Source organism: Elgaria multicarinata, chromosome 9 (genome assembly GCF_023053635.1).
Source record: "Elgaria multicarinata webbii isolate HBS135686 ecotype San Diego chromosome 9, rElgMul1.1.pri, whole genome shotgun sequence".
In the NCBI taxonomy this organism is placed as follows: domain Eukaryota; kingdom Metazoa; phylum Chordata; class Lepidosauria; order Squamata; family Anguidae; genus Elgaria; species Elgaria multicarinata.
This window is the reverse complement of record NC_086179.1, coordinates 81,618,696-81,637,608: the sequence shown is the minus strand read 5'-3', so window position 1 is coordinate 81,637,608 and position 18,913 is coordinate 81,618,696. Positions and strand designations below refer to the sequence as shown.

General features: G+C 38.1%; 1 protein-coding gene across 1 annotated transcript in view; it reads right to left on the bottom strand.

The window, feature by feature from the left end:
• Positions 1–18,913, bottom strand: part of PTPN12 (protein tyrosine phosphatase non-receptor type 12) — a 70,951-nt gene that overhangs the window by 31,459 nt on the left and 20,579 nt on the right. The window contains exons 2-3 of the mRNA XM_063134209.1: positions 4,142–4,250; positions 990–1,066 (exon numbers count right to left, since the gene is read on the bottom strand). Coding sequence (XP_062990279.1) covers positions 990–1,066; positions 4,142–4,250 — 186 coding nt within the window. The remainder of the gene's footprint in view (positions 1–989; positions 1,067–4,141; positions 4,251–18,913) is intronic.

Below are 18,913 nucleotides of genomic sequence, written 5' to 3'. Positions count from 1 at the left end.
CAGGACGTTTTTCCTGATGTCCAGACGGTATCTGGCTTCCTGTAACTTGAGCCCATTATTCCATGTCCTGCACTCTGGGATGATCGAGAAGAGATCCTGGCCCTCCTTTGTGTGACAACCTTTCAAGTACTTGAAGAGTGCTATCATGTCTCCTCTGTCTTCTCTTCTCAAGGCTAAACATGCTCAGTTTTTTCAGTCTCTCTTCATAAGACTTTGTTGTCAGACTATTGGTCATCCTCGTTGCCCTCCTCTAAACCCCCTCTAGCTTGTCTTCATCCTTCTTGAAATGTGGTGCCCAAAACTGGACACAGTACTCAAGATGAGGCCTAACCAGTGCCAAATAGAAGGGAACCAGTACCTTGCGTGATCTGAAAACTATACTTCTATTAATGCAGCCCAAAATAGCTTTTGTCTTTTTGCGGCCACATCACACTGTTGGCTCATATTCAGCTTGTGATCTGCAACAATCTACAGCAATCCCCACTTGGGGGTTGTCATGTTGCTTTGTCATGTTCCACACGTGAACCCAGCAAGTGTGGATTATGCGAGGGTTAAACAATCCTCATATAGCCCATGTTTTGTTTTAGAGTTATCTGAGGGTACTTTAACCTTTGTATAATCCACGCTCACCAGATGTACATGTAACAACCCTGAGTGGGGGGCTGCATATTCAAGATGGTGGCCACACACAGCACGCACATGCCGCAAGCTCATCGAGGGATAAATAATCCATGGAGGGCTGTCGTCTCATGCAGAGACCCACTGTGCCAAGCAAAACATTATTTTTATTGTATATTACTACAATAAGAATTACTATCTTCTATAGCCCTGTGAATCTGTAATTTGGTTTGGGGTATCACCTCAGGTTCAGCACAGCCACAACACAATCACATACAATATTCTGGCATCAATTTGGTTTTCCGTCAGAAAATGAGATAAGATTTAAAATTATGATTAGCATTATAGAATAAAGTTATGTTAATACATACCTTAATAAAATTTGCATTGATGTAGTCTGAATCTTGCGGGGGAGTTTTTAAAGTCAGTTTAACTCTGCTGTGGTCAACTAAAATATAGCAGTTTTAAGAAGAATTACTTTGCATGTTAACAGGTGTTCTCCATAAAGCTGCAACATTCTCTAAGCCAAATATTGATTAACTACTTGTGCAAGGTGCCTCCTCTGACTTCAAACTTACCCCCAGTGGAGTAGAGAGGGGGAAAAGCACCACAATACAGATGAGGAAAGAGAGACAAGCTCTGGTGCTGGTAAAAATCAATCCAAAATGCGTAGAGCTAAACAAAGAAGAATTTATTAAAGATAAAATAGGGTGTTTTTTTACCAGCACCAGAACTTGTCCCTCTTTCTGCATCTCATTCAAACTCACCCCCACCACAAGGTCAGCCCTACCATTACACAGACTCAGACCACGGATGCTGGAAGACATGGGGGGCATCAACAGCAGCCCACTGGCAATTGCTCTTGAGTGTCCACCAACTATTCCCGTCTTGAAAAACAGAATTATAAGTGCCGCGCAGCGTGCCTTCTGCCCCCTTAGGTGCAGTGAAATACATGATCCTGTCTCCAGTGTTAAAGCAAAATTCAACTGCAACTCTGGTCAGCTTCTGTATATGGAATGGGGTGGTGGCTCCATCTTGTCCTTCACCACAGGCAACAAAATGTATTTGGTCAGTCTGCCTATCCAACACCATTCCAGAGGGCCTCCAATCCTCAGGAGTGGCTTTTGGGAGACACAAAGGGCTGCAAAAATGAGAAGGGGCTGGAAAGTCCCATTGTAGTGGCTTGCCACTTGTACAAAATCTGGATCCAAACCTTGGTTAAGATTGTACTGTAAATCCAACTAATTTTAACAGGACTTCCCTAATAGGTGAACTTAGGGCTGTAGAATTAGCATGGCAAAAATCTTTCTGGGTAGATTTAACAGACTATAATTTAATTTTAACTTTGGTGTTTTAAATTTGTATTTCTGTACTGCTGCTGATTTTATCCTGGTTGTGCTGTTATATTGTATTTTATAACATGTTTTTATATTGTTTGTTTTATACTTTGAATGGTTTTAATTTTTGTGAACTGCCCAAGGAGCTTCAGGTATTGAGCAGCATAAAAATGCAATAAATAAATAAATAGATCGTCAATTCAGAGTTTTATAGCACAGTGGCAACAAGAACATATTTTGCCAACCAATGGGTGGTTTCAAAGCAGCTGTAGTTCATTTTCAGGTTTCTGGGAATTAAGTTAAAGCAGTTTCCAGGCTGGGGTGATGGGAACACTCCTTCCTCTGAGAGTCCAGTCAAAATCTTCCCAAACAGATGTTCACATTAGAAATAAATTAATTTTACAAGAATAAGGAACAGAACCAGGGACCCACAGGTAACTGTAAACGTAACGTACAAAAACTACGTGTCTTGGGATAGTCAAGGAAGACTTCCAGGGTGGTGTCTGAATAAAGCAGAAGAAACATTTGTGGTGCAAATCTAGGTCTTTCATTTTACACCAGATCTTCTCATGAGATTTATTTGTATGTATACTGATAATTCAAAATTGTAAAAACTGTGGAACTTTAATATTTCCTGTTCGCAAAAGTATTTTAAGAAAAGTCACATGTTCTTCTGAAGCAGTATCTCTGAATAATAAGTTATGAATATTATTTACAGACACATACTACAAAGAGTTGATTACTTGCTGTTCAATATTAAATTTAAAGGTGTATGTAGAGGGCAATTCAAAAGCCCATTGCCAATGGTTTTATTCCATGAGGTTCTCATAGTTACCTCTGGGTTTTGTTGTTTCTTTAAAAGAATTTAAATTTTACTCCATGTTTTGAAGACTCCAGATAATCTCGTAAACAGTCTTTGTGAATATCTGTTTCAAGGCATAACAGGTTATTTGAAATGTAATATTGACCTAATATCCTTATTTTACGTGTAATCAAATAAGCAGTTAGTGGGGACCAATTCCCATAATATTCATAAGTGATAGATATTCCAATTATGCCAAGGTAACAAGGAAGATCTTGACAAAAAATTGCTAAGAAACCTCTTCATTCCCAACATAAGGAAATAAATGCAGCACGGCTGACACAGAGAGTACAGAATGTTTGACGAGAAAGGTTATGTTTAGCAAGAAAGGTTATGACACCCTACAGAATCTGAGTAATCAACAATTTTATTACTGGTATCCCTCTGGCACCAGATTTTAGCAAGCTTTAGTGCTGCTGCTAAGATGCCTGTTATCAGTTTTCACTTCTGGGCAAGCTGAACTCAGGAGCCACAACCCCATCCAAACCAGAGAACGGCCTAGGAGTCCAAACTTTCCTAGCCAAAATAAATCAAACTCTATGGAATGGTTCAGACAACACATTAAACCACAGTTAGGCCGCTAACCCTTTTACAGCAAATGATCAGTGAGCATCTTTAAACCATAGTTAGGTAGCCACCATGGTTAGGAATAGTTCACATGACATACTAAGTCATGGTTCACATAACATGCTATGTTATCATGCTTAGCACAAAGTGCTTAACAAACAAGGCTTAGTGTATGATCTGAACAGGGTATATGGGTTGTTTTTAATAAGGAAAAAAAAGTGGTCTGGCGTTGTTTCCACCAAAACCTTCAATTAGAAGCATTTACAGATAGACCATATTCTCAGAACTTCAACATCTATACCTCTTGATTCTTTTACAGTAGTAGGCTAATATTGCTAAGGAATATTAGTAGGGCTGTAGCTTCACTCAAGATCTTCTCAGAGTTTCATATATATTATGCATGATCAGTTCAGCCTGTTTTTTAGTAAAATACAGCCTAAAAAATTATTTAAGAAAATTGGCATTTAGAATAAATATATATATTTGATGTATCAGAAATGCTCTTGCTACATTGGTTTGGAGGTCAAAGTCATTAACAGTTTTTTTAGCCATGGTAATAGTTTTTAAATAGAAACTGCGAGGGTGACACACATAAAAAGAAACATTGACTTTGGCAGATGAAGCATCTTAAAAAATACCCCTTTCAGCAAATAATTACCATCTAATTTACCTATTCAAGAGACTGTAAATGTTAACTAGCAAGATATCTTAATAAATGTTATTAGTGTGTCTGGTGAAAAGAGAAGTCAAGACTTACATGGCAGTATATCTTTGTATCTGTTCTTTTTTACATTTTCTTCTTTTTCTCCAGTAACTGTTGGGTAGATCTTTTCTGTTCTATATTTTGTTGACAGCCTCCTGAGTCTCTGTAATTAAAATGTTCTGGATTAAGTTATCTTTTCAACTGCTCCAAATACTTTTTCAGTGAAATCTCTTTATAGGAATATGTTTAACTATTCCTCTCTAACACCATTACCCTGCACAACTATCCTTACCTGAAGAATCAATGGCAAGCAATGGAACTCATTACATCATCAAAATACTATCCACAACATGGTGTTTTACACATACTTGAAGGCAGTATGCAGCATTCATTTCCTACATCAGTGACAAGTTACTGTATCAAAGAAGTGGGATGAACTGTACCCCTCTACAGTAGTTGTGACATGAATTATTTGTACTGCAACAGCTACAGGAGGGCTGTCAGTATAAGAAAATGAAGATGTAACATTTTGTTTGAGTCATATTATTGTCTGAGTCATATTAGAGTAAGAATTAGTCTCCAATCCTATACATACTTACCAGAGAATAAGTTCCACTGCATTCAATGGAACTTAGTTTTGAGTAGATATGCACTGGATGCCTGCCCTGTTTTGACAAACTGTTGAATTCCAGAAGGGAACTAAGTCCTAGAGTAGAATACTATAATGGGGCATGAGCTTTCATGGACCAACCTGAGCCCATTTCATCAGATGCAGCTGATGATGTTGGCTCTAACTCATGAAAGTATGTGCAACAAATATTTATTTGTCTTTTAAAGTGGTACGAACTTTTGTTCCTTTGTTCTGAGTATGTGTTTTTATTACCCGACCTACCAGGATAATAACTGAACTAGAAAAGACATAAAGAACAAAAAGTGACTGTATAGTTAGGAAAAAAATGGGGAAAAAAGTATATCAGAATAACTGAAGGTAGATTTTTGCTACAAATGTTAATGAAATAAATATGCAAGTGTACCCGAATATGATGTAGTGAGAGACTAATTTTTATTTTGTCAATTGTTGCTACTGGCAGTTAGAAATCTGGACAAAATAATTCAGTATACTGAAGAGTAAAAAGCAGAACAAAAAACTTTGAAGGATTTTAAAGCTACATTATTCCAGCAGCTCATAGTTCTGCTTATTCACTGTAGTACAGAAGTTGTCTGAGAGATAGTAACTGTTGACACATATGACAATAGAGATATTTTTAACAGGAACAATATACTTCCTGGTCTCAAAGTTGTCAGAGAGCAATGTTATTAGTTACTGGAATTCTACTACACATCATAATGCAAATGTCATCAAAAGCCAAACTTCATGAGTCCACATTCAAGTTAGATTAGGTGGAGAAATAACTTTTGGAGAGTTTCCCAACAAACTGTTCTTCACTACACAACAGAAGGTATTAAACCATTGGTTGTCACAAAATGTATACCTCATAAACTCAGCATGCATATGATACATAAATGTTGCCACATCTACAACTGATGGCCTCCATCACAAAACATATCAGTATTCAGAAACTTACAATTTTGATCAGTTGCAACTGCATACAAGAATGTTCAAAATGTAGTAGATCTCCCCAAAATAATTTCCAGTCAAAATTCTACTCAATTCTGAACAGGAACCTATCCTGTGAGCAGAGGTGTGAAGGCTTGGGGGAAAAATTAGTGGAACAGAAAAATACGGGGGGATTTTTCTTCCCCAAGTTTTCAAAAAAATCCCTAGGGGAAAAAAACAAGACAGAAGTGTGTGTGTGTGTATGTTTACACAAACATGTTTTTCTGTGTGTGTGTGTGTGTCCATCCCATTTTGGGGTTGCTGTTTTTCAGGCCTTCACATCTCTACTTATGGAGCCTTCTCTTGACAGCTCAAGTGCATTTTGCCCTGCACTTCCCATTTCCTCCTCTAGGGCAATGTTTTCTTCAGCTGCCATAGCAACAGAGTTATTTTCTCCCTCAGCCTCTGCTGAGTGATTTCAGGCCTATTAATATTGTCATTAACTTGTTTCTGTCTGGTGACAATATATGTGTCTTTCCCAGAGGCTATTACATCTTTTTCCAAAATAATACCGATAGAAAAAAATATCCTCATTTCCTCTCCATTTAATTTCACTTCCTTGAGAGGAATTTCAGTGATTTTTCTTCTCACACCTTTGTTTAAATGGATACTGTTTTATTCTGCTGTTTTTATATTTTTGATGGTTTTAAATTTTGTATACTTTTTAATGTTGACTGTTTTTAACTTTTGTAAACCACCCAGAGAGCTTCAGCTATGGAGCGGTATATAAATTTAATAAATAAATAAATAAATAAATAAATGGAGATTGTTCCCCTTAGAGACCATGGTTTCTTCACCAACCAAATCTCCACATAGGAGAGAAAGGTCTGCCCCTGCGTCCAGCAAAGCTACTTTCTCCCATTCACAGTGACCATTTCTTTCAACTGACTATCAATGTCTTCCACATTTTGCTATTTCTATACATGACATTGTAAAGCAGGTAAATCTTCTTTCGGTAGTCTCTCCTGTATATGAAGTCACTTTATATTGGTTGCCTGAGCATTTGATTTTTCACCCTTAGAACAGTTCCACTTGAGGTGCCCCACCTGTCCACACTGATAACATGTCCTGTCAGTGTACCCAAATAAAGGTTTAACAGAAGATTTTACCTCAGAACTTAATGTACTGTTCTGAGCTTTACTATTATAAATAGGCTTTTTGAATTCAGGGCCTGACTTAAAAGGAAATTTATTACTGTGTTCTTTTCTAAATTTCTCATAAATTCCTCCAACCCTATTTGCCACAAATTGATCTGCTAACATGCCAGTATCTTTAACACTCTCTGGCATTCTATCTCTGACAAGAATTTTTATTTCTGAAGGTAGCTGCCATAAAAATTGATCAAGGATCATTATTTCTTCTTTAGTTGCAGCTTTTACACTTTGCAACTACCCGTCAAACATATCTGTCAGTTTGTATGAATACTCTGTAAAATACTTTGAAGAACTCACAGGAGTATTTCTCCTTTACGAAAAAAATCTGACCCATAACAGAACCTTTGATAAACTGCATTTTACAGGTTCATCTGAGGAGAAACTAGTATATACCTCTGAGAGCTCTGCTTTGATAAGGTTTAGTATAAAATTCATAAAATCAGCCTTATTAATTTGCCATAATTGAGCTGATTTTTCAAAAGTTGTAAAGAACACTTGAGGATCCCTACCCACTTCATAGGTTGAGAAATTCTTTGGAGTAACTTTAGGTTTATTTTCCTCCCTGTCTTTTCTTTGCTGTTCATCTGCTTGTTTAGACTTTTCTACTTGTATACAGTATGTTCTAATTCAAAAGCCCTCTCTTTCTTTGTCTTTTAATCTTTCCATTTCTAAAATTTGTTGGAGTTCTGCCCTTTTCTCTTTAATTCTTATTAATTCAAGTTCCAGTTCCTTTTCTTTTTGTCAGCTTGTTGTAATTTTAAAAGCTCTATTTCTCTGTCCTTTTATTTTTGTAACTTCTCTTTTCCTCTTGAACTTTTTGAAACTCCAGTTCTTTTTCCTTTTGTTTCCTCTCAGCCTGCCATTTCTCTTACTGAAAGTCTAAAAACTCAGGGCTGTGAGAGGGCATTGTTTCTGTGGTTACCTACCTCACCAGCACCACTAAATTTGGATGCATTATTAACAAAACTTTTAATTCATCCAGTTTTTCCCTCAGAGGGGATTCCCAATAACTGGCACTGCTCCACTAAAGCCTCTTTCCTCATAGCAAGGACTTCTATCTTTCTCCTGGGCTATAGAATAAAGCGTCAGCTTTAAACTATTTTATCTCACACACTTTAACATTGCTCCCACCGTTTAAAACACGGATCCCACCGCTGAACACCATCGGTCACCAGCCTCTGTGGTGCCTACTTAAACTTCTCCTTTGGTGCCACCCCCATCCTTTATATTAAAAAAGAATGAGGGAACTATAAACCTTCTTTTAAGTAATTATTGGTGTGTGTATAGTGTCTAACTGAAGTTAATGCATAAGGCTAAGCTAACATGGTTGAAATAACAAAATAAGAATACACTTTATTCATAAAGTAAAAGTTTTTAAAAGATACTTAAAGTTTGTTTTTATATTGTACAAATAAATTTATTTATTTTATTTTATTTTATTTATTGCATTTCTATACCGCCCAATGGCCGAAGCTCTCTGGGCGGTTCACAAAAATTAAAATCATAGTAAAACAATCAACAGGTTAAAAGCACAAATACACAATACAATATAAAAAGCACAACCAGAATAAAATGAACCAAATTTACTTCCCTCCACCTCCCAGGGAATACTAACCACCTCCAAATCCTATAACCCCACTTCCTTAATCCTATCCTGATGCAAGCTTCTCCTAAACCCCACTCACTCCAACCCTCACTAACTCCTTAACACCCTCTAACTCTGTAAATGCCTAATTGACACTTCCCTCCCTCCCTTATCCTCTCTCTCTCTCCATTTCAAATCAACCAACCAATCAGATGATACCATTCACACAGCTCACCATTCTAATTCCCCCCTCCCAGTTACTTAACCATTTCCTGAAAAAGAAAAGAATTGGCCACAAAAAATCCAACCCTGAACCAAATACTTAAACATACAAACCATAGCAAATAATTGTGTCACAGAGGGAAATAAGAATTTTTTTTTTACTCCTTTCTCTAATGTCTGTGCCTTAAACAAAAATAAATACAAATCCATAGTTACCTACTTATTATCAGATAATTTGACCTTGAGGTGATCCTTATCTACCAAATCAAAGGCTGTATAATTCAGATCTAAAAATTCTAACCCAAAGGGCATGTCTATACCATAGGGTGTAGAGGGAGGGAGGGTCGTGGACTTACCAGCTTCCGCAACCCTCCCCCAGAGTCTTGAAGGTTGTCACAGCCACCATTTTTTTTTCTGAAGAGGGAGAAGGAGTGCAGTTGCGCTCATCCACAAAAAAATCCAAACCCGTTCCCCACCCCTCACCCTTGATGGGCATGGGACTGCCCCTGTGAGCTCCATGCCCATTTTACAGTTGACAGGAGGACCCGGGAGCAGGAGCCACATTGGGTTTTCCGTGGTTCCCCATATCCCGGAAAAAGTCCTTGGTCGTCCTGGTTTGCCCCTGGGATCCCCTGTGCGTCATTTGGACGCACAGGGACAATCCAAGGACTACCCTGGGATATAGGGCTGGTGTAGACATGCCCAAAGTTTCAGGCTTTGCACATGTTTTAAGATTCAGAAGTCCTAAAAGGTCATGCTGATTAGTAGTACTTTTGCCTTTTTGAAAGCGTTCTTGCCCTCCAGCCTACAATTCAGTTAGGAGATGCTCTCAACACAGCTTAAGAACAATATACATAAAGTAATTGACAGATAATTGCAAAAAAGGAGTCCCAAAACTTTTTTTAATGAACTGAAGCAACATGACTGAATTCCCAGCCCATTCAACGTTTGCCATGCTTATTTAAACAGATGTCAGTTCCTGGTTAAAAATGCCTCACTCATACAAATCCAGCCATTTACTCAGAATGAGCATTTTTCTTTACCCATTGTTTTGTCTTCTTCCTGACCCTCCCTCAGTACAGGAAACACACAGTAGATGCTAGCAGGAACAGCATTGGGCACTTATTTCAAGAGCGTATTCCATACTACAAAGCCTTACAGGAAGTCACCCTGCTGCTTCATCAAAAGGTATAGTTCTTTGAACAGCTGTCGCATACTCTTATATTATACTGTGTTGAGAGGAACAATGTAGCAACAACCATTTCTTTGAGCCCTACCAATGGCTCCTTGTCACTCTCAACACCAATTTCAAGTATCTAAACATAATAACTCTCATTTCCTCAACTCCTGTCTTGTCTCTTGTCAGCAATGAAACCTCAGGAGAAATCTTCCTCTGCAGACTATTCTCATTATTTTCCAATGGAAAAACTGCAAATGGCAAGTGCAGGGGTATTTCAGAATGATGAGTGAAATGCTTTTTAAGGCAAGTTTTCAATATTGTTTTAACTGTCCTTCATTACCACAAAATGATTCCCAGTAACTAAGCAACAAAATCTGCAGAATTATTTACAGAGTGTGTATACTGTAGACCTGGACAACTCTCCAACCATCTTTCCTGCTTCAGATTCTTCCATCTCCTGCAGCATGTGAAAGAAACAGTTTGGGAATGTACCAAATCAAGTAATATCTTATTAACAATAGGAAATAATTTATTGTTATTTTAAAGGATGCCATGTAATGCCCAAATGTTTCACAGCAGCATATGCCAAAATAAATGAACTAATAAAGCCAGTAGTTAGAACTTTACTCTCATCTGCAAACAAATGTGGTAATATGCAACTATATCACTACTCCTTTTATAACTTGAAAGTAAATAAATTACTCTCCCCAAACAATCTCTAAATACATGTACTGAAAATAAGTTCAGTGTTGAGGTGCACTTGCATTCTTTTGTTTTCTAGAATACAGAAATATGAAAGGCCTTCTTTTACAAACTCAAAGCTACTGAAAATAAGAAGCCTGGATTAATTTCTAGTACTTTATTTTTCAATTGTTAAATAAAAAACATTCTCTTTGGATTACATTTGAGCAAGCTTTTACTAACTGCAAACACTAGCTGACAAAAATCCACAATTATGACTGAAGAGTTTATTTCATGTAATCCCCTTCAATTTGCTTTGAGTAGACAGTGCCTAAAGAGAAGCTCTAGGCCTGTAACTCTCTGGTTGCTGAAAAACATTCAGATTACTTTTTCCTCACTTTCCTTTTTTTATTGTTGTGAGAGTTTGTATGTTCAATAAACCTCAGTTCAAAGATAACATTTAAAGATGCTCTGGCACTGAAGAGCTGAAAAAGGTGAAACCTTGTGTCAATTGCGAGGTGCCTAGAAAATAGGTGGACTATTCCTCTGTAGAACAGTCTCAGTTCTATGCATAACCAGTACTTAAAAATGGGAAGCTGAGCTAGAGAAACAGCAAAATACAGTTTCCAGTCAAGCTAGCTTCAATCTCTGCCCTTATATATTACTATAAAATGTAATAGAATACCCTGCCTGTCATGACAATGGGTGTCCGGAAAGAGGGTTTGTACCTTGGGGAGTACAATACATCTGCACAGAAGTGGACAGCAAATCCCTCATGCGATCTCTGTTATTGGAGGTTGATCCATTTACTCTACAAGAGGATGGACTGATTTTATCCCACTACACTGTCCACAAATGTAGTGCTTTACTTCCCCCACCCAAGAGTGAATGGCAACCACACTTATGGAAGTAAAGAATATACCTGGATACACTCTTTGTATGGATGCTAAATCTGTCCTTGCAATCCCAGCTCCCTCTGATTGTCCCCTACTACACTTAATGGAGCCACTTAGAATTGAGCCAACCCTTCTTTGCACAGTCCCATAGTTGCTTTATATTTCTGGGACAAAGTAGGGTGCAAAAGAACTGAAGCACTGACTTTTTACACTTTAGATTACTAACCCAACTTTTACACTTTAGATTACTAACCCAACTTTTATTTACATGTACAACCACTATGTCTACTATTTCAGTAGTGGTAAATAGGGCTACATGAACATCAAAGTGTTGCAGTAACTTACTCCTCTAAACAGGTTCTCCTTTTAAATGTGGGGCAGTTTGCACGTAAAGCCAAACCATAATTTAGCATTACATCCATGAGCAGAAATGAGCCCTTGTGAAGTGCCAGGCTTACACACTCTTCCTTCCCCTCCCCTCCTATCCTCTCCATGACCAGAATGTAGAATAAACCAGAATTTCATTTTAGCAGATTCCATTTTTATCATTACATGCAAATTGTGATTTAAAATAAACTTTCATTTGCTAAACCAATCAGAAAAACAACCCAGGGTTTGGTTTGTTTAACAACTGACTAGAGTTTCTTTTAAACTAGGGATGAGGAGAAAGTAAATCTGGATCTACTGGCAGATTTCCAAGTGATATGCAGTAGATTGGCAAAGATTTCTGACTCACAATTGTTTAACAATAGCAGCAACCAATTGACTCGCCCTCCTCCTGCCACCCTAAATTATACTGCTGAAATGCGGAATGCTTGAGCTCAGAATTCTTTAATTCTAAATGTATGTCTTCAGCAACAGCGTCCAGTTGGTGATCTTGGGGTCCTGGGGCAGGGAGAGATTAAAAATAGATCGTGTAAGCCTGAAGTCTGACAACCCAAGCCCAATTTGAAACCATAATTCTTAGTTTGTGGTAAAGAACAAGCTATGAACATGGGCATCTGCAGCAATTTCTCCAAGACAGGCAAAGCTGCACACTGGTATGTAATTGTAACTTACACACATAAGGTGCAACATTACAACACACTTACGTATTTTCCTTGTAGGAATGCTTTGTTTAATTTTTGTGAACCGCCCAGAGAGCTTCGGCTATTGGGCGGTATAAAAATGTAATAAATAAATAAATAAATAAATAAAATTATATTCCATGACATTTAGAAGTCTACACAGAGTGGCAGAAAACCCTGGAATATTGCCAGCACTAGTTGAGAAGAGTGTTCTATTCAAGCTTCACACATGAACACCAATAATTATTTGGAATGAAGGACATTAAAAAGAACACTAATAAGAGAAAAAACTAATGCATAAATTTATTTATTTATTTATTTATTACATTTTTATACCGCCCAATAGCCGAAGCTCTCTGGGCAGTTCACAAAAACATAGTACAACACTCTGAAGTACAGCATATTGGTTATTTTCTGGCATAACCTTTATCATAACATGGAAAATTTCACATGACTTGTCAGGAAAAGGGTCCACAAGTTCTAGAAATATTTTCTTCATGTTGGAAACATTGGTGAACATTCTATGGAGAGTCAGTGGTATGGAGTCAGTGGTAAATATCTATGGCAGGGGGAGGAGAAATGGGTACACTTGATCAGGATTTAGGGTTCTTGATTAGAAGACTCTCGACTTTTCACATTTTTATCAGGCAGTCTTTTTTTTAAAAAAAAAAAAAGAAAATCAGCTAACGTAATACAACTTTTGTATGACTAATTTTGAATGGCACAAATGTTCTTATGGAACTACGCGTTTTTGCATCTGTTTGTACATTTTTAAAAAATCCCTGATAAGTGTCATAAAACAGGTTTGACATTTCTGGTAGATTTGGCGACTGAGCAACAAGGCCTGGATACCTGAGAAATGTATCTCTGATACATTTATATACCAAGTCTACTCAATTTTTTTCTCATCAGAAGATAGACCTGATGTCCAGACAAGATCTTTACACCCATGGGTGAAACCCTCAGTTCCTTCTCTGTCTCATGTAATGGCCCTTGGGTGTGATTAATATGGAAGACAAGCTGATATGCTAAGCTTGCAGTCCACCCCTTGGCTTTGCTCTCCAGGCAAACAGACTAAAGTACCTTCACAACAGCATTATTACTACAAGTAGCAAATGGACCCAGGTTCACTTGGTTTCAGGTGACTAGGTTCCACTGTCTTACCGCTATGGTGCTGACGGACAGAAAAATAGATAGATACACATCCTCTTTTATTATTATAGATGCATTAGAAAACACTAACTTCTGAGAAACCACGTGGCACACTGCCTCAGCTCCAAGGCCTGCACTTATGAGAAAAAGGCTCAACTTGGCCTCCAGAAAGGAAGGTAACTAAAAACTTATAGGCTCTCATAAATTTCACAACCTGCCCAAACTGCCATTTCTCAAAACAAAACAAAACAAGCTAACACACCAGGAGACTTCACGGAAACACTGAACTACACTACATGGTTGTCATAAACTACTCTTAACTCACCCCTCTCCCCAGCAAAATAGGAATAACAACATTGGGTTACTTTGCAGGGCTGTCTTAATCCCCCCACACACTGCAACATTCCCAACTCCTCCAATGTGGTACAATAATGAAGAACTTTATTTGTATACATTGAGTGATTTTAAAAAATATTTCTCAGAGGGGAAATCTTTTTTTTTTTAAATAACACGTCACTTTAAAAGATCATGAATTCCTGTCTTTGCTTCTACCTTTTATTTTTGGATAGACACACTACTGACCAATTCACACCTACAACTAAAATCCTATTTTTTTCATTGTTTCTTTTCCTTTTCTTTTATATGGGCCAGCTATCACTTCCTACCAGAGAAGACCAAAAGTGGGGACTTAAAAATGGACTAGGAAGTTCCGTCTTAAGGCAATGGGTGTGTCAATAAATTCCTATGTCTTGATTCATTAGCGAAACACCCTGAAACGTGAGAGCAGATTATTTTCTCACAAAATAAACAAGTAGAATAGTGGTTGCACATTTTGCGTCATACCTTGGGTTCTGCAATGGCTAGAAACTTGCTTTTTTTTTTAATGAACACTGGTAATCTGGGTGTGGGCAACCCTCCGCCCCCCACCCCCCACCCCGGCCGGTCCATGTGGATGTCTACAGCCAAGAATCTGCTGAAGTGAAACTAAATTCTGGTTTATTCCTCCTCCTGGTTGTGCAGGAGTAGGAGAAGAGTACTTGAATACAGCATTTTTCACGGGCTTGTTCCTATGTGTGCCGGTTAACACCAAATCCCGGCTTAACATTACATGAAAATTATCCCACCATGACCTGTCAAGCCCAGTACGTTACAACATTGTTGAACAACATTAGTCTGTTAGAATCATGGCCATTTAGGGAAACTGTGGACATTCAATGTTAGTAGCTTCTGGACAAGTTATTTAGGCTGTAGCAGGTCACATCAACCCAGACATCCTCTGAGAAAACAGTGTAGAAAACTATAGAGCAGCCAGAAGACCTAATGAAAGAACTAAGCAGTATTGTAAGCATTGCTACTACAATATTTTCAGATATCTTTAACAAAAGCAACCACAGGGATTTAAGAATTACCTTTCCTACATTTGTCGTTTTTAATGCCTTTATGAAAGCCTTCAGTATTAGAAAAATCTGAAGTTTTTGTTAAAAACCAAAGACAGCCAGGCACTTCCCACTAGGACTAAAGCCTTACTATAGCAGGATCTACACTACTGCTTTATAACGGTTTATAATGGTATTGATAACTGTTGGGGCCCAGGACACACTCCATGTACCCTTTTCAAACCACTTCAAAGTGTTATATCCTGCTTGGTGTAGAACTGGCCTATGCCATGCCACAGCCTCCAGGAGTCTACAGACGGTTGCAAAGGGCAGCACCAAAAGACACCAAATCCACCATACTGTTTCCTTTGCTTCTGATTATGATGGTGCGGAGAAAATAGGATACAGCTAGTGGTATAAGGGTGGTATACAGTTGCAATAATTTGCTTTGAACTGGTAGTATAGAAGTGCATTCTAAGTCAAAGCACCATCTTAAAACACTAGTCAGAATAATGCAATCTTCCAGCATCACAATTTACAAGTATGTACAGGTTACCGATAAAACAAATGTTACTGCTTATATCAATATTACTGCCTTGTTCAGTTATCCCCTACAGATGACCACCACCATTATACAGAGTACTCTAAACAGCTTGTTTTTCTGTAGTACAAGAGTAAGAACTTCTGATCTAGCAACACAGCAAGTTTCATTTAAGGTGGAAGACTAAAAACATCAATAACCCCTTATTGAGGTCATAACAGCGTAACCTCAATGCATGAGCAATAGAAGAAAACCTTTTTTAAAAAACAAAACCCACAACTCTCTCTTAACTGGACAAAACATGATGAAAATGTACAGTCTCCCTGTTTAGCCTATTGCTTAGAAGCCAAGGAATGTAGTTTCTACAAAAGACCCATTTGTGATAGAGTTCAATAGAGCTTGAACCAGTAGTCAAAAAAAGAAACTTGTACTGAGACTTCAACTTTAATAACCCTCACAACTAGTTTAATACGGAATATTAAAGATGAATGTCATGCTGTAATGGTTCACATTTGGAATATCTGTCTAATTCCAGCCAGCTCTATTCAGTCAAATTGTAATAAGTTTCAACTGGATGCCAATGCCGTGTTCAGAAGAACACAGAAGCTTTTAGCACTACCAGGAATAGACGGGCTTTACATAATGGTCATTATAATTACTGGTATTGTAAAAAGAATGAAAGCCACACCCAGCATTTGGGAGAAGGACCCCTACAAGATATTTTGGGAGCATGCCTTTGATTACTCAAAGTAAGAGGAGGCCTCAAAATGGTTTCTACCTCTGCAGCAGCAGCTCCCAAATGTGATGATTTCAGAGTTTTGTTGAAGCTGGGTTGGGATTCTCTTCTCTTTTCCTGATATCCCTTTCCAAAATCTATGAGCCCTCCTCTTCTCTATCTAATAGAGTTCACATACATGTACATCTTTCTGCAGCTGTTCAGAGAAATCTTGGGGGGGGGGAACAGAGGGGAGGGGCCATTTCCCTCTAAATTGTCTATTTACAGTTTAAATTGCCAGATAGAGAAGCTTCCAAAGTAGTGTTATGCTACAAACCACACACTCTGTACTGTAAATGAGAGGCCTGCCATTCTGAATTTTACTTCTGTCACAGAAGCACTCCCACAAATTATTGGATTAAATATTAATAACTGCACTAAGTAAACATTATTCTATCCTGTCAAGACGCAACAGGCAACTAGCTCAATAATAGCTAAAGTTTTTCCAGAGATAAACCCCTTTTCTAATATATTATGTATCTGTTTTGAATTTGCTGGTTTGTCATATCAACCTGGTTCATATGTAATGACAATCGAGAGTACAGGCGGAGTATGGGTTGTCATTGAATCGTGGGTTGACATTATATGTGAACCCTACACTATAGTTTAACTGTGTTGTTAACCACAAACAACCCAAAGTTCACAATTCAACAACTATGGCTTCACTTCCTGGGTTGTTCTTGGTTAACAACCAATCACACATAACAACACATGATTCAACCCATACTTTGGGTTGCCATTACATGTAAACCAGATGTTTAACTGAAAGTAACTCTGGATGTTGTTTTAAAAGAGACAATGGCCTTATTTTCACATAACAATAACCCATGATTTATTTAACCCATGGTTTGTTGCCCCATCCAGGATTTGTCCAGTAGATGAATGAATAAACTATGGTTCATTTTCCCAATCCCTGAGTTGTTTGTTTTCCTTGTCTTTTGCCCATGTCCTCCCTGTATCCAAAATGCCTTAGCGACGTTGTACTACTGGCATGTAGAGCACCTAGTATTTATTCTTTACCACTCTTTCCCGCCACCTCTGGAGGCTGGCAAATCAACCCATGATTCTGGGTCCACATGTGACGATTACCAATGATTTAAACAACCCAGAGTTCACAGTCCAACAACAAACTCTGGGTTCTCTGTGTTGTTCATGGTTAACAAACCAGCATGCCACAACCACCCAGAATTCAACAATCCATACCAACGGTTAGCGTTATGTGCAAACCAGGCCACTAACTGTACAAATATATATTATGAAACATATATTATTCTCTCATGAAGCATTTTTACAAGTAGTATTTATGATCCAAGAACTTTCCCAAGACAAGCAATCAACAGCTCAAACAGTTATCAATACAAGACTACCAATTTAAATTGCTAGATTTCAGCTAACTGATGCTTTCTTCCTGCATTTCCCTTTCAGAAGTTTAAACACCCTATCCAGCTTGAAACTGCCTTTTTAAAATGCAGAGAGTTTTAAAAGCAGCTGGGACTTTGGTGGGGGTCAGAGGAAATTGCAAAAAGACAAACTGAAATCCTGTTTACCCCACAGTTGGTGCTGGATTGCAGCCAATAGCTGGTAGGAAGAACATTACAAATTGCACTGATTTGCCATGCAAATACCCTTGGGGCCCTGTTGCCACCCTCAAGTTTTCGTTCACTTTGTTTTTTAAACTGGGAAACCAAAACACACACAGCACAGTCAATTGTGAATTATGCATGCATATTTAAATAGCCAAGTTTTCCTGAAACAAAACATAGCAGCAGGGTGCTAATCCTTTGCCACGTCCATGTTTACTGCAGAGATACCCAGCTATTTAAGCATGCTTAAACCATTTGCAACCATGTCATACACATTTTGGACCTTATAAAAAGCTTCTGTATCTGACTAATCCAAAATCCACAGCTGGGCAATATCTAAAGCCTCTGACAGCAATAAATAGTTGGATCTTTGAAGATCTGTGATATCCTAGGCCTTTTTAGGATCCATTGTTTCCATCACTGGTAAACTCCTTGTATAGACTACTGTAATGCACTCCATGTGTGGTTCACATACTTCAGAAGATGGAGTCTGCACTAAATGTGGCAGCTGAATTATTAACAGCATCTAACCGCAGTAAACGCATTAGACACAACAATGACCGCCTACCTGTCTTATCAGACCAGGTATAAGGTGCTGATTATGAGCTTAATAGCCATAAGTGTCTGTGTGCAGCATTTCTATGGGAATGTTTCCTCCCTGGCTCTTTACTGTCTGTCAGAGAGATGGGGATTATTTCTCTGCATAAAGTAAAATCTAGTGGGGATTCAGGAAGGGCATCCTCCATGGTGGCGCCACCACTTTTGAACCAGTTTCCCAAGGAGGCCTATCAGGCCACTGTGTTACTAGTATTTAGGTGTAAAGTTAAAAGCTTTACACTCTCCCGGGTCTTTTTATTTTTTTATTTTTGTACAGTTCCCTTTTTTATTGATACTGTTATACTGCTGTAAATTGCCTTGACTGTTTCAAAGAAAGCTTTAGATACTTTTACAAACAAGCGCACATGTATGATTACTCAGCTGCAAATTTCTGTATCC